Source organism: Rhagoletis pomonella, unplaced genomic scaffold (assembly GCF_013731165.1).
Source record: "Rhagoletis pomonella isolate Grant_MI unplaced genomic scaffold, Rhpom_1.0 Rhpom_scaffold_00011, whole genome shotgun sequence".
Taxonomy (NCBI): Eukaryota; Metazoa; Arthropoda; class Insecta; order Diptera; family Tephritidae; genus Rhagoletis; species Rhagoletis pomonella.
Window position 1 is genome coordinate 3862870 of NW_023458565.1, and position 15054 is coordinate 3877923.

General features: G+C 35.4%; 1 protein-coding gene across 1 annotated transcript in view; it reads right to left on the reverse strand.

Moving 5' to 3' along the window:
* LOC118747107 (transient receptor potential cation channel subfamily A member 1-like) overlaps positions 1 to 15054 on the reverse strand; it is a 106135-nt gene that overhangs the window by 16772 nt on the left and 74309 nt on the right. Inside the window, exons 9-10 of the mRNA XM_036481097.1 lie at positions 9093 to 9281; positions 1902 to 2711 (exon numbers count right to left, since the gene is read on the reverse strand). Of these exons, the coding sequence (XP_036336990.1) occupies positions 1902 to 2711; positions 9093 to 9281 (999 nt within the window). The remainder of the gene's footprint in view (positions 1 to 1901; positions 2712 to 9092; positions 9282 to 15054) is intronic.

The window sequence follows — 15054 nt, forward strand, 5'->3', positions numbered from 1 at the left end:
CACCTAGCATTTAACAAAATTAGCTAAATGATTCTCTTGGTGGTCACGCTCCATTTCTTTGGAGAGCGAGGAGATATTTTCCCAAAGCTAGTAGAGTCGCTTGTGCTTAACAAAACGACTTTGATCCAATATACTCTTTATGAAACTAACGCATGGCGCAATAAACAGGTTAAATAATAATAAACAGCTTTCTCGCTTTATTTACTGACATTCGGCCGCCTTATAATCAAATTTTAAAGGAAATTTTTTAAAAAAAGGCAGTGTGAAAATCTTTCTTCTCGCTCTAAGTACTTCACCTGGTGGACAACCGCCATGAAGTAACCCTTTTATTTCAAGAACAGTACCCCTACTTTAAAATTATATCCACATTACGGAGGCTTTTAGCAACGTACCCATAAGAAATTACCCCGAAATTATACGATCTATTAGCGACCTCTATCTGTTCGCTAGTTAGCTGGTTAAAAAATTGACTGAGTTCGTTCTCTTTACTAGGCAACATAAAGTGTCGACTCTCTTGCCATACCTCCCAATATGACGTTACTAATGTAATATAAAAATAATGCTAAGAAGTAATTCCCGACTGCAAGCTATTCCTTAAGATAAGTCTATCAAAATGATTCTCTTCGAGGGTTGAACACTTGAACACTGGATATATGCATACTAGCACATAATATGCATAGTATGCACATAAACGCATTTGAAGAAAGCAGGTGGCAACCCTATTAAAAAAACAAAGCCTTATTGGCCAAACCCTTTCAATTGCCATCCCATATTTTTAATTCCACAAACGGTGTGGATCTTAAAATTTTGTATACGGGCAGCAACTCTGAAGGCCAAGCTCTTCATTGGTCAGATAAATTTTTTCAATTGAATGAACTGTGCGAATTGTATATCAATAATAAAAAATGCCTTCACATATTATATGTAAGGTAGTAATTTTTAAAAAGTTGGGAAAAAGTTGCACATCCTTAATGCCTAATTTTTTAGTCAAACGTACGGTGGAAATCTTATTATTTTTAAAAAGAAGGTAACCCTACTCAAAAAATAATTATTTATTGAACATTTAGAATCCAAGCGCTTTTATTTGACATCTCTCTTTTAGTTATGCATCGAGCGGATCTTATAATTTTTTAGACAGGTGGCATAAAATAATAAATATAAAAATTCTAAGCACTAAAGATAATGATACAGACTATATTAAACAAAATTTCGAGATAAGCGTGGCCAAAAAGCTCGACTCTTACACCATGTAAAGATAAAATAATAATTTTAAAAAGGTGGCAACCCTATCAAAAATAATAAAAGTTTTTGTACATGCGAAGGCCATACCCTTTCATTCGGTGCCTTATTTTGTTATCCAAAGAACGGTGATTTTTAAACAGGGGGCAACCCTACTCAAACAAATAATACGTTATTGCAACATCTGTTCTAACAAAGTCTCAAAATGTAGCGCATCACTATTGTGACTTCAATTGCGCCACAAAGTATGCTGCTTTGGCATGTGTGCTGCTAAAAAAAAAATAAATTTTTGTAGAGAAGTGATACCTTCGCTTATTAGGATTAATTATAGTAGTTTTCTTAATAAATAGGTAGTTACCCTACTAAAAAAAAAAATTAATAAATAAAGCATTAATGCTTATATTGAGGCTAATCGCTTTCATTTGACACCTCATTTTTTGTAATCCAACGAATGGTGCGGATCTTATAGTTTTTTAGGCAGGTGGCAACCCTATAGAAACTCTAAATACCAAAGTTTACTCTTTTATCGATACAGCACATATTAGGTTTCAAGAACTTCGGCTTTCCGGTCCATATATCAAAAGGAAATTGTGACATAAGCATTCACTAAACAAGGCCCACATAAACTTTAAAATTTAAAATTATTTTCCAGCCATACTCACTCCATCCTTGTCCACCTGATCGAGCAGATGTGAGTGCACGGAATGCAACAACTCAATGGTCTGTGTGTAGCCCGACATTGCGGCCAAATGTAGAGGATTACGTCCATTATGATCTCGATGCAAAAGCGCACCTCTATTCAGCAATAACTGTACCACACGCGTGTGCCCCTGATGCGAGGCGATATGTAGCGGTGTGAGTCCTTCACCATCACTTTCGTTGATTATAAAAGAGCCCTTCTCCGAATCGAGCAGCTGTTTAACGGTATTGAAGCGACCATAGCGAGCAGCAAAGTGTAATGGACTTTCGTTGTTGTTATTTTTGAGGTTAATGCAAGCGCCCAACCGTATAAGATTCTCTAGCGAACGTATATGACCATCACGGCTGGCGTAGTGTAATGGAGAGCAGCCAGATGCGTCCTTTTCGTTAAGCAACTGCAATAGTTGAGAATGCGATTGCTTTTTGTTCACCTCTTCGGCAAATTCCGGCAAACGGCCACCATTCATAATCACAAAATGCAAAACATTACGTGACGATGCATCCTTTACATTGATGCTAGCACCAAGACGTATAAGCAGATGCACAGTTTTCCAGCCGCTACGCGAAGCTGCCAGCAAGATCGGTGAGCGATGTTCCTTGTCTAGCGCGTTTATGTCAGCACCCTCCGTCACCAGATACTCAACAATGTCCGGGTGATCGAACATGGCGGCGCAGTGAAGGGGCGTCATCTTTTGCACATCGGTGCAACTGAGGCAAGTGAGCTTCTCCGATGGTTGCATGCTGAACATGAGCTTGACAATTTCAATGGCTCCCTGGAGAATTTAAGAGTTTGTTAGTCAACGCAAAGCAAAGTGGAATAAAAGTATGGAATTTATTATTAGCTGAAAGGGAGTGTGGCACTGTGGCAGACTTGGCACGTTATTATGTAAGTGTCTATATGTATTATATTTTCCAATAAGTATGCTAATAAACAAATATGCATGCAAATTTATTGGGGTGGTTGACTCCGTTTTTCCAAGCCGGTTTCAACCGTTTTTTGAATATTTTTATACATTTGTTTTGAAACCTTTGTTTTTCGAATACCAACTAAATCGGTTTTGTGCAATCGATTAAGCTGGGGTTTGAAAAAGTTTGTACATATACCAGAATAAAAAAATTCTGAATACATATTTATTTTTTTTTTTGGAAATGGAACTAGAGATGTACTATTATTTTTATATTTGAATAGATTCCGCTCACCCGCTTGGCTGACGAGTACAATTAACTTCAATAAAACTCAACATACTTCAAAACGGTAATAGGAGACTTTAAAATATTTTAAACTCTCTTCACAATATTTTCAAACTAAATTTCAATTTTCTTGTTCTCTGAATTCAAGTCCAGTTTGAGTTTTTAAACTACTTGTAGTTTAGAAATGAATCCTTTTAAAAACTAATTAAATTGATACCCACATTGTAATAATTAATGAAAATTAATAAATAATTTATGATACACATTTCAGTTACCTAATTCCTTTAATTCACGTAAACTCAGATCTTTCCAAGGGGTGACAACCCTCCTGCATATAGTTTACAAATACACTCTTTTTAAACCCATTTCGATTGATACCCATGTTGTAATAGTTAAATTAAATTAAATTAATTTAATTTATATTTTAAATATGTGGCAACCCTTGTAAAAGGGCTCAATAATATTCTAAGTGTTCAAACTAAAGGTTTCTTACCACCCTTTGGTTTGGCTCTCGTATTTAAATTTTCTAGATTGCAAATAATTAATTTAAATTCGAAACCGGTTTCAAACAGGTGGCAACGCCTTTCAAAGTATTTTCCAACTACAACCTTTTTAATCTACCCTATATTTTAAGTTCGCCTAAATGAGACCAGCAAAAATTTAGAAAAAAGGGGTTTTCTTAACAGCGGTCGTCCCTCGGCAGGCAATGGCAAACCTCCGAGTGTATTTCTGCCATGAAAAACAGCTTCTCATAAAAATACAATCGCCGTTCGGAGTCGGCGTAAAACTGTAGGTCCCTCCGCTTTGTGTGACAACATCAAGGCGCACGCCACAAATCGGAGTGTGCAAAATTTTATGATGATCGGTTGAGTGGTTAAAGCGTGAAAGCGTAACAAGCAAACAAACCCACTTTCGCATTTATATTATTAGTAAGGATAAGGATAAGGAAGTAAGGATACTGGTAAATTTTCCACTGCAGAAAATTACTTCAAAAATAAAAGGAAAACCGAGAAGTTTTTTTCGCTGTTTTTGTTGTACCAACTTAATAAACTTAGCCTAAGTCATTGAATCGACTACATGTCGTTTTAATTCTCATCTAAGAGCAGGCTCAGGAAAAGGGCAGATCCGACGGGTTTGTGCTGTAGGGGGGGGATGCTAGATGAGCTGATGTGAGTGGCCATTCGAAGAGGTGGTTAATATTGTCAGGCCATTTTATTCAAATTTAACTAAACAGTTTAACCTGGTACAATATCCACATGGGAGTTGTGTCAAAGTATCGCCAGCCTAACGAAGCAACTCGAACTCTTCGTCTTCGGTAGGTGGCATTAGTCTCCGATAGTGGAATTGACGGCACTGGAGAAGTTGAAAAGGAGAGAATAACAGATTATTGCCTACGCGGATCATGTTGTACTCATCGTCAAAAGAAAGTTCTTGGACACTCGGTATGATCTTATGCTCAGAAATAGGTCTGCTCGCTGCAGACTTGCTATAAATCCTGGAAAGACAGAGCTCGTACTATTGACCAGGAGTTACAAAGTGCTTCATGCCCAGCTTCCCTCAATAGGGGGTATTTCCTTTGTTCTCTTTCACAGGGCCAAGTTATTAGACATTATCCTGTACTGGATTTTATCATGGCAGCCAAATTTTGAGGAGCGGTGGCTCTTTATTGCTGTAAAAATGCCATGGGGAAGAGATGGGGCCACTCTCCAAAAGGGATATACTCTGGCTATATGAAACCATAGTCAAGCCAATCATCCCTGCAAACCAAAGTTCCCGAAATCTTAACGAAATCTTTAGGAGTATCTGATTTCTGTAACGATTTTTTTCCGAATATTCAAAGAAAATTATATGACACGAACTCGTAAAGAAATTTCTGTACGAAAACTAAAGAAAATTCTGAAAAAAGTCCGCAAGAAATTCTTCACATAGCAGCATTATTTTCATTACTTTACCGATTTTCTTCCGAAATTTCGTAAAAGAATGGAAGTGTGCGTAATTTATTTCATTTTAGAAAATTCGGCAAAAAATCGGAATGGATCTTTCCGAATTCTTTAAAAAATCTTTACGATTCAGAATACTCTGAAAAGATGGTTTGCAGGGATGTTATATGGGCTCATTTTCGGTCGGAATTCATTGGAACGATTTTTCTTGTTAGGAAGCTAGAGGACGTCCCTCGTTGGAATCAGCTATAATATTTTTCTTATGACCGACTAAGAAATTTTCATATGGAACCAAAAGAAAATGAAAACAGTGGTTTTATTGGATGCATTCTAGTATACTATACATACATATGTATGTTTAAGTTATTCGTAAATACCCACATTTTTCCACTAAGAATCATTGTCAATAACCGACACTTCGCTACTATTTACTGACATCAAGTTTTTTAGAAGAATTCTGCTTAGCTTCTGTCACTTTTACATAGCGACATGCGATGCTCAAAAATGTTGCAAATATAATTTGCTACGTACATAAAAACATACATGTAAACAAAGTTTGTTGCCATTACATATTTACATACGAAGGAATTCGAGTAATTTTTGGTTCCGCGTCAACAGAGCGATTAGGGCAACTTCCCAAATAATTGGCTTAAGAGGCAAAATAGCGAGTGTCAATATGGCGAAAAACAAGCACATTGAAGATGTGTTTTTTTTGGCGGATTGTTGGCCGCAGTATTTTGGCATAGATGTGGAGATGGCTGCTGGTGTTCCTTTCGTTTTATTATTTTTTCGCGGTGGTGTGCAGTCTGTTGTCAATTATTAATGGCAGAAAAAATTCCTGCGAATATTTGAACAATGTGCCTACATATGTACTCAAATTGTTTCATGTTTTTTACTCATTACTAACGGTTACGACAGCCATGAAAATGCGACTTTTTTATATTCCGCTCATTACTGACAAATCAACAAGGCAGTGGGGCATCTAAGATTTTACTAAGCAGGAGATTTTTAATTTCATCACTAGTGTAGCCAGATGATCACATAAAATTAAGCTAGAGTGACTTAAAAAAGCTTAGAAAATATTAGATATATACAGTGAAAAATGAGCTTAAAAAGTCAGTACTTTTATGCTGAAAGGTTTAACAGCACTTCCAAATATTTAAATGAACGGAACCTACTCATTAAGATAATTTTTAAATTTTTCCCCTTAACAAGCTTTTTTCTGATCTCTTAAGCGATGGGCCTTCCGTGCCCGGCGCAGCCAAATTTTACTTTGTTCCATACACACCACGATACGTATGGTCCGAAAAAAGCGATAAGGATAATTGGAAAGTTTACTGCAACATTTCTTAACATTTCTATAAAATCGATTTTTTTCTCAGATTACTAAAAAAATAAAAATTACCTAAAGATAGAGTAGCATACGAAAGAAGCCCAAAAAAAACACGAAGCTAGACCCAAATTTTCGTGGCTGAAGCAAATATATAATTGCAAAATCTAGCGTCAAAAAGACTAACCTGGTCACACTGTTCATCGCCTATTAGATTTTAACACAGTTATCAAGAAGTAGGTTTAGATTGTTCGTACCACGGAGGATTTTTCCCTTGCCATTTATGCGAACTGTGCCCTAAATGCAGCTTGTGTTGTAGCTGGCATCAAATAAAATTCATAAAGTAATTTTCATGAAATTTACAAATATATAAGAATACGATATCGATGTCAAGAAAGCACGCATCAACAAACGCCAAAGAAATAGCTGCAACGCAGATACTAGCAGCATTGAGGATTACTATAGAATTAAAAGCATTATTTCACTCATCGATACGAACGTATTTAACTCAACTTCAGAGTCGATTTATCACAAAAAAAATTCTGTTTTTGAAAGTTTCGATATTTTGTTCCCAAAAATGCGTACAATTTCGATAAAAGCCAGAAACTTTATGAATGAAAATAAGTTTGCAAATGTGGGGAAAACGATCGGGTGGTCGGCATTTCAAAAACCTGTTTGATCGAAGCTGTAAGTTCGACATTCAACTAAAATATATTTTAGCGATATTTCTTATTTGTCTGTACATTTTTTTTCGATGATCAATCATAAATAACCCTCATATGCCACCGCTCCTATAAATCCGCCACTGCAACAAGGATATATTTATAAAATATGTATATAATTACATACATACATATAAGCAAAGGCAATGTTAGCTACTACATACTGTTAGATTGCCCGAAAGCTAAATATGTCCCCATAATTATTATTTATTTGATTTTGTTTGTCAAATCCAATTAAAAAAATTGTTTTGTCTCTAGGATGTTTCCCGGCGTTACATACAAACATATGTACATATATACGCCATTATTCAGTTACATGTTCTTTAATGTCTCTTTAATCAAAGTATCTTTATTCGCAGTATGTGAACGAATTCTTTTTACACTGTAGGGAAATTGTCATGTTTTGAAATGACACAAAAAGCGCCGAAACACGTCAATTTAATATTGGATCGTAGATTGTGGATCTGTATACAGTTTTTCCTGATTAGGTTAATTTCCCAGGTTATTTTTATTTTTAGGAAAAAATTTCAGAAGGAAAAAATTTAACAAAAAAAATTACAAATCTTTTGCATTTTCTTCATTTGTATTAAAGGTTGTTCTTTTGCCAAAAAATCCAGCTACTCACGGTGAAAATCGATGAATAAATAAACAAGTTTTGATTGGGCAAATGAAATGTGCAATATTTTTTTGTATGAAATGGAAGCAAGAAATAATGTTACTCATACGCCATGGCGCAAGTGACCTTTCTCACAGGGTACGAAAATAAACTGTACAAAACAATTCCCATTTGACATCGATCATCATATCATTTGTGGTTTTGTACAGTTTTGTACATAGTCAGAAACAAATTGTAAGATTCACTGTCATTTTCCCCAACGAGAAACGTTTGCTTTTCGTTTGTGACAATTGTACCATAGGGTACGTTTTATATGTATGCAAACGTTTCAATTACGTGAAAAATAATTTTTTCTGTAAATTTTCATATCCAATTCAATTAAAAAACATTTTTATTTTTTTTATTCATTGCAGCCATTCGTTTTGTATTTAGTTATTGCATATATGTACATACATACATATATTTTCCCTGCACGATTCATTTCGTTTGTTGTTTCGTCTGTAACTACTAAACTACTGTAGTGTACTATCGCCAAAGTGAACTCAGCCGTTTTGTTTTGTATTGTATCGAACTGTTGAAGTAATAAACGAAACGAAATAGTAACGTACAATATAGTTTATTTTCGTACACTGCTTTCTCATACATTCTGGTACATGGCGTATGAGTAACATTTTCCATGTTAGGGCGTGTGTGAATCGATAACAAACTTCTATGCGGAAAGCTGTTGAATAATATTTTTACTATGGTAAGACATTTTTCCTAATCTGCTGTGTGAAATTAAATCTTTTTTGACATTAGTAAATTTTTGATAACCGCTGATTTATGTATGTGGAATAGAATATTACAAATTGAAGTGAAATTAATATTTTAAGAAAACATCTACCACCGTTGATCGCAATTCATTAATTTAAGCTTTTATTTAACGAAACATTACGCAAATCAACAATCTTTGCGATTGTCAAAATTTTCTATGCATTTGTCAAATATTTCACTAGCCTTATGAGCTACCGAAATTTTATTCACCTCATAGTTGTCAAAAATTTACTCACCGCGAACTTTGTTGCCGATTCACACACGCTCTTTAAGTATGCATTTTTTTTCCATTCGCAATGCAAACTTAACATGAAAAAGTCTTAGAAAAATTACTTGGTCATTTTAGCGTCGCTAGGTGGCTTCATTGTTAAATTCTTCTTATATTAACTCAATTGAATTCTAAACAATAAGCTAATTTAGTTCAAGTCATTAGAAAACATTCCTGAGAAAATTAATTAAAGTGAAAAATCCTATCGTAATGACATTTTTTTTGTCTGCAGGACAATACACCGCCACTTACTCCACTGCCCTGCTCGACTCACCTGTGCGCACGCCAAATGCACTGGCGTTGAGAGATCATGTTGTTGTGTAGAGATTTTCGCGCCCGACTTCAGACACAATTCCACCGCTTTGATGTCACCACCATGGACGGCCGAGTGTAGCGGCACATTGCCCTCGGAATCGTAAAAGGATATCATTTCCTCGCGCGGGCAGCCACGTTGTTCACCCCACTGTGGAGAGAGAAAATTATGATAAATGCAGATTGTTTGTGAAAATAGGTAATCTATAAGCGTGTAGTTGCTGTGATAAGGCGTGCGTTAAATGCTTTTGATTTTATTTTATTTTGTAAAAAGCTATGAATGTGCAATGATAAAAATGGTTGACACTCAATCAAGTTTTCGATTAACAAACATTCGCTTGATTTCACAATTACACAAATTTCACAAAGCACACTTAGCACAAATACTTAAAGATTAATAAAAACGATAAAATCATAAAATTTTTAATATTTTTAAGCTTTGATATTTGGAAAATGATACTAAATATTGGTAAATTAATCACTTTAACGATTATGAATTGCCTGTTTTATTCGTATTTTTTCCAACATAAATACCATATCAACTTTTACGTCCTATCTCCACAATTGTTCGCGTTCGATTGAGCCATATTTATCTATGTGCGAGCAAATTGCACCATTTTATATTTATTCATGTATGTATTTATGTACATACACACATATGAAAGCATAGAGGAAATTTGATAAGCCAAAATCGTGTAATGACTGTTGACATATGTATGTATGTTTGTACACTAAGGTGATATAAAAAAAGTTTAAAATGTTAAGCTCTTACCCTCTGGGATTTCTCTAAATGGAAAAAGAATAACCATATTTTTTTGGTAAAAAAATGATGCTTAAAACTGCCTCAAAGCTCATGAAGACTTCTTCATATATTTTATATGGAGAAAAACACTTTTTCGTGGAAATGGTATAGAATTCTTGAAAATCAATACTTTTCGATCGGAAATCTCTGTTTCTTTTCAGGAGATTTCCAATAATAATACCCAATTATTTACTTTACCATTTTTTAGTACTAACAATTTTTTATGGTTCCTCCCATTGCATTTTTGGGGAACTTTGGGGGACCTTTAAAAAATAGTTTACATATACTAAAAATTGGTTAGATAAATAATTGGGAACTTTTCTCCTTAAGAGAAACAGAGTTTTCCCATCGAAAAATATTGATTTTCAAGAATTCTATACTATTTCCACGAAAACATGTTTTCCCCTCTATAAAATGCATGAACATCTTTTTCAGCTTTGAGGCAGTTCTAAATATATACTTTTTTTCAACAGAAAAATACGGCTTTTTTCATTTAGAAGAATCCTAGTTGGTGAAAGCTTAACATTTTAAACCTATTTCCTCGTATGTATTTGGACCACCCTATTGTACACACATTCATCCGTTTGCTTATTTCTTCAAAAATCGCCAACGTTCGTCTAAAAACTCAGACAAGGAATATGAGCTTAAGTAAGAAACTTGCGTTTAGAGGCGGAAAAGAATGTAACACGTGTAGCGAAAATTAATGCTCATTAAGGCTTTTTAAACAAAAGAACATTTTGCTACATTTATGTACTTAAAGAAATGAACAAAATAAGTGCAAATTACAGATAAAAATTTTGTGGTACTTTAAAACCAATCGATACCCTTAATAAATGAGATAAAAAGAAAACTGTACAAATTTTATTTATTTTTTTTCTACTCACGCACGCCCAAACCATTATCCTATAAGCAACATGATTATAAATTGCTTAACGCCGAAAAGAAAAGAAAGAACAGATGGTACGTGAGTTGGATGTGCCTGAAATGCTGGTAGGCAGACATTTAGGTGACTAACGGAAGGTTTCCAAATAAGGTCGGATTCCTGTAAGAACAACTACGGCAACCTCGAGACCGATGAACAGAATATACTTAAATAATGGAAGAAAAAACACTTTTCCTCCCTATTCAATCAAAACAGCCCTGAAAGTACTGAAAAATATGGACCAAAGCCCCAGCGAAACACGACGGACCCGTAAGCGCCAAATACCGCGGGATTAGCATCTTAAACGTCATGCATAAGGTCTTATCGAGCGTTTTATGTGAAATCGCCAACGAGCTGATTGGATCTTATCAGCGTTGCTTTAGACCTGGTAGCCAAATCTTGGAAAAACCCGCGAGAAGAGAAACGACACTTGCCATTTATTTGTCGACCTCAAAGATACTTCCTACCCCGTCAGAATTGGGAAGTCCCTCTGCGAACCACAATGACTGGCATATGCCATATCGACATCATGAGCTTGTACAGCTGTGTTGTTAGAACATTTTTATTTGAAATATTGCTGTTTTATAAATATATCGATTCTTATTTTACTCGACAAGACCTACAAAAAAAAAATAATAACGCATCCTAGATATTTCTATAACTTGATTCTATCACCGCTGCTGTTTTGTGTTTATGCAACCATTTTTTCAACTAAATTTGGCAGTACGGGGTAAAACTTCCGTCGCGCTAGAAAAAATTTTCACCACACTGTTGAACTTTGAAAACTTATGTAAAAAATTTGGCAATGTATATAAGAAAAATAAAAAAAAAACTGTCAAAAAAATAAGAATTTCTGAAACACTGCTATAAGAATACTTCACAGTTGTTTATAAAAACAAACCCTTAACTCGCGTTTATGGCGCAACGTGAATATACTAGCCCGTAGTCATAGAGAAGTTAGAAAAAGGTTTTAACGATTAAAATTGTGCTTTGTAGTAATCACCCTTTCTTCAGCATTAAAGCTTCAAACAAAAATTCGCATACATTTGCACAAACGCCCTGTTAATTAACTGTCGTTTGGTACCAATATCGAATGTCCTTAATACGTTACTTACCGTTCATAGTTATATATTTTTTTAAATAGGTGGCAACTCTTAAAATCGCGAAATATTAATTTAGTCTCAAAACTCTTTCGCTCGATGCCCATATTGTGATATTTTACTGACTATCTTATTACAAACAATAGATTTATAATTACATATGTAGGTGGCAAACCTTATAAAAAAAATTTACCCAATGCACGTCTGTAGATCAATCCCTTTCATTTGACCCCACATTTTAAAATCGAGAGAACGGTGTAAATAATAAATAACTTTTAACAGGTGGCAACCCTTCTCAAAAAATAAGACGATCTTTCTTGTAGATCTAAAACCGTTTATATGGCCCCTCATTTTTTAAAACTGCGCGAATGTTGTAAGTCTTATGATTTTTAAGCAGTTGGCAACGCTATTCAAAAAAAATTAAATCTTCTTGCACATCTAGAGGCCCAGCCCATTCATTTGACACCTGATTTTCTTTTAATACAACGAACGGTGTAGTTTTTATAATTTAAAAAAAGATGGCAACCCTTTACAAAAAAGCCAAATCTTGTTGTACATTTAGAGGCCAAGCTCTTTAATTTGGCACCTCAGTTTTGAAAATTGAATCTTCGGTGCAGATAGGATGCCGTTAACAAAAAGAAAAGCCTTCATGTATTCTATGTGTACATACATTAGGGTGGTCCGAAAATGCATGTAAAAAACTAAAGTCAGAATTTTTATGCTCTCACCTCCTAGGATTGTTCTATACCGACAAAAATGTATCCCTATTTTTTTATTTTTAAGTCAAAAAAATATTTAGAGGTCGCTCAAAGCGCCCAAAGTTCTATATAGAACAATCCTAGGTGGTGAAAGCATTACAATTCCGAATTTACTGTTTTTGGACCACCCCAATGTACATACATACATATTTAGATTTGATCTAGGGGGCTACTAGAGTCCAGATTGGAGCTTCAAAACTATCACATTTGAATACATATGTATGCACAACTCTGGAATACTTGATTTGTAACGTTGACTTGACTTACTTTCTGTTCAAAAAAATTTTAACTTTTATTTTGGCCTTGAAAATCGGTATTATTTGCTCAAAGTGATTAAAGTTAGATTTTTAAAAGTCATGAAGGAATGAAAATCTACAATGAGAGCTGGATTTAATGGTACCTTTGAAAAAGCTATGTATATAGCATAATTTTTTATAATACCTTTTTGATGTCAAAAATTTTAAAATAACTTTTATTTTCAGTCTCTGCTTTTGGGCGATCTGAATGTTCGGTGTCGCTTGCGCTGGCATGACTACAACGGAACTCAGTAAACCACTTTTTAACTATTGAAATTGATGTTGTAGAATACCCGTAGTATTTGTGAAGCCTTTTCTTAGTTTCGGTAATGGATTTTTACCCAAAAAAATAATGCTTAATCGGCACACGAAATTCACGTTTTCCCATTTTCGTAAAAAATCACGAGGTTATTAGAATCCAGATTGGAGCATCAAAACTACCACATTCGAATACATACACAACTCTGGAATACTTGATTTGCAATTTTTTTTATTGATTGGCGAGTCCGAGATGTTCCAATGGCTGTCAAACACAAACTAATTGGCGCAGCTTGCTCAAAAGTTTACAGTAGTCTACTAATCGATGACAGTGGGCGGGAGAATCGCCATCAAAGGTACTGAGCGGGAAATTCAAAAAGTCACTGACTTAAAATTGCCTTCGTATAAACACAAGCACAGCCAACGATCAGAGAATTGAAAGATTTGCATAGGGGCTTGCTAAGTTTACCCTCTTCATGTAACGACAGCTTTTCCTTGGGGTGACTGTGGTTGTATGAGTGAGTGTCTACCGGATGTGAAAGTACCCATAATTCTCTGACGCCGCCTAACCAACGCTAAGGGTGTGAAACTTTGCTTGCCCGGCGGGGCGATAAGGCAGTTCTGAATGCGTGTGTATGTGTTAGTGTGTCTGAAAATTGAGTAGAAACTAGACTTCGTAGTTCAGTTGGTAAATGGGGCACGAATAGCTTCGTCGGCTTGAACAGTTCTGATAAAATAGCACTGAAAGGAGCCGGAGGAGTCAGTTGAAAAAGAATTCGGAGCTTGTGTAAGTCGAGTGCGCGCGAAAGTCTTTAAAAGTTCGTATGGTAAATACATAAAAAATACATACATAAGTGATTATATACGCGGTTAATTGTGCGGTCAAGTGCGACAAACGGATCCCGACTGGTACCGTCGCAACGGATCCGCAGGAAGTCCCGTTGGGGTTAGTTTTAACAATTTTAGGAAGTCGAGGTAAGTGGCAGTAACTTGGCATTTAAAAAATTTCAAAGAAAAAAAAAAAAGGCAAAACAAGTGACTATGCGCGTATGTACACATGCCATTGGCTGATGTACATATGCACATACATATATACCACTCATTTACTTCAATACGGTCATTACCGAAGAAAAAAAAATAAAGAAAAATCTTCAAAGTCTGGAATGTATGTACACATGTACATACATACATATAAAAAGATATAATAATAAAAATTTAATACTGGTAATTTATGAAATTGGTACACTACATACTTTTCTAATCAATGAGTGATGTGTATGTACATACGAAGCCTTCAAAAAAAAAAAAAGGGGGAGAAGACGAGGGGGGGGAAGAGTGTAAATTTTGTTTCTTATGCTATTGTTTTTTTAGGTCGCCAGTACATCCACATACGAAAGGACCTTGCTATGTAGAATCCTTTCGACCGACACCCTATGTATATAACCGCCACTGCACAACACACAAGCGCCAACACACATACATATGCAGAAAAACAACAAAATTAGCTTGCTGTAGCGGAGGCGACGCCACTAAAAATCTGGCACATTGGCACGGCGATAATGCGTGCAGGCAACAGCTTCACCCCTTAATACGAGCACAAAAACTTACACACTTGCGTCGATCCAAAAGATAGATTTTTGGATCAACACCATATCGAGGTTTGGGAGCCAGCTGCGATTTACGAAGCAACAGCAACAAAGCCAATATCAGCTGGACGAATCGCATGCGAGTTTTGGGATAGGTCAACGCCCGCCGTACCAGTAGAAACAGGCACTTGCGCGTGAAGAA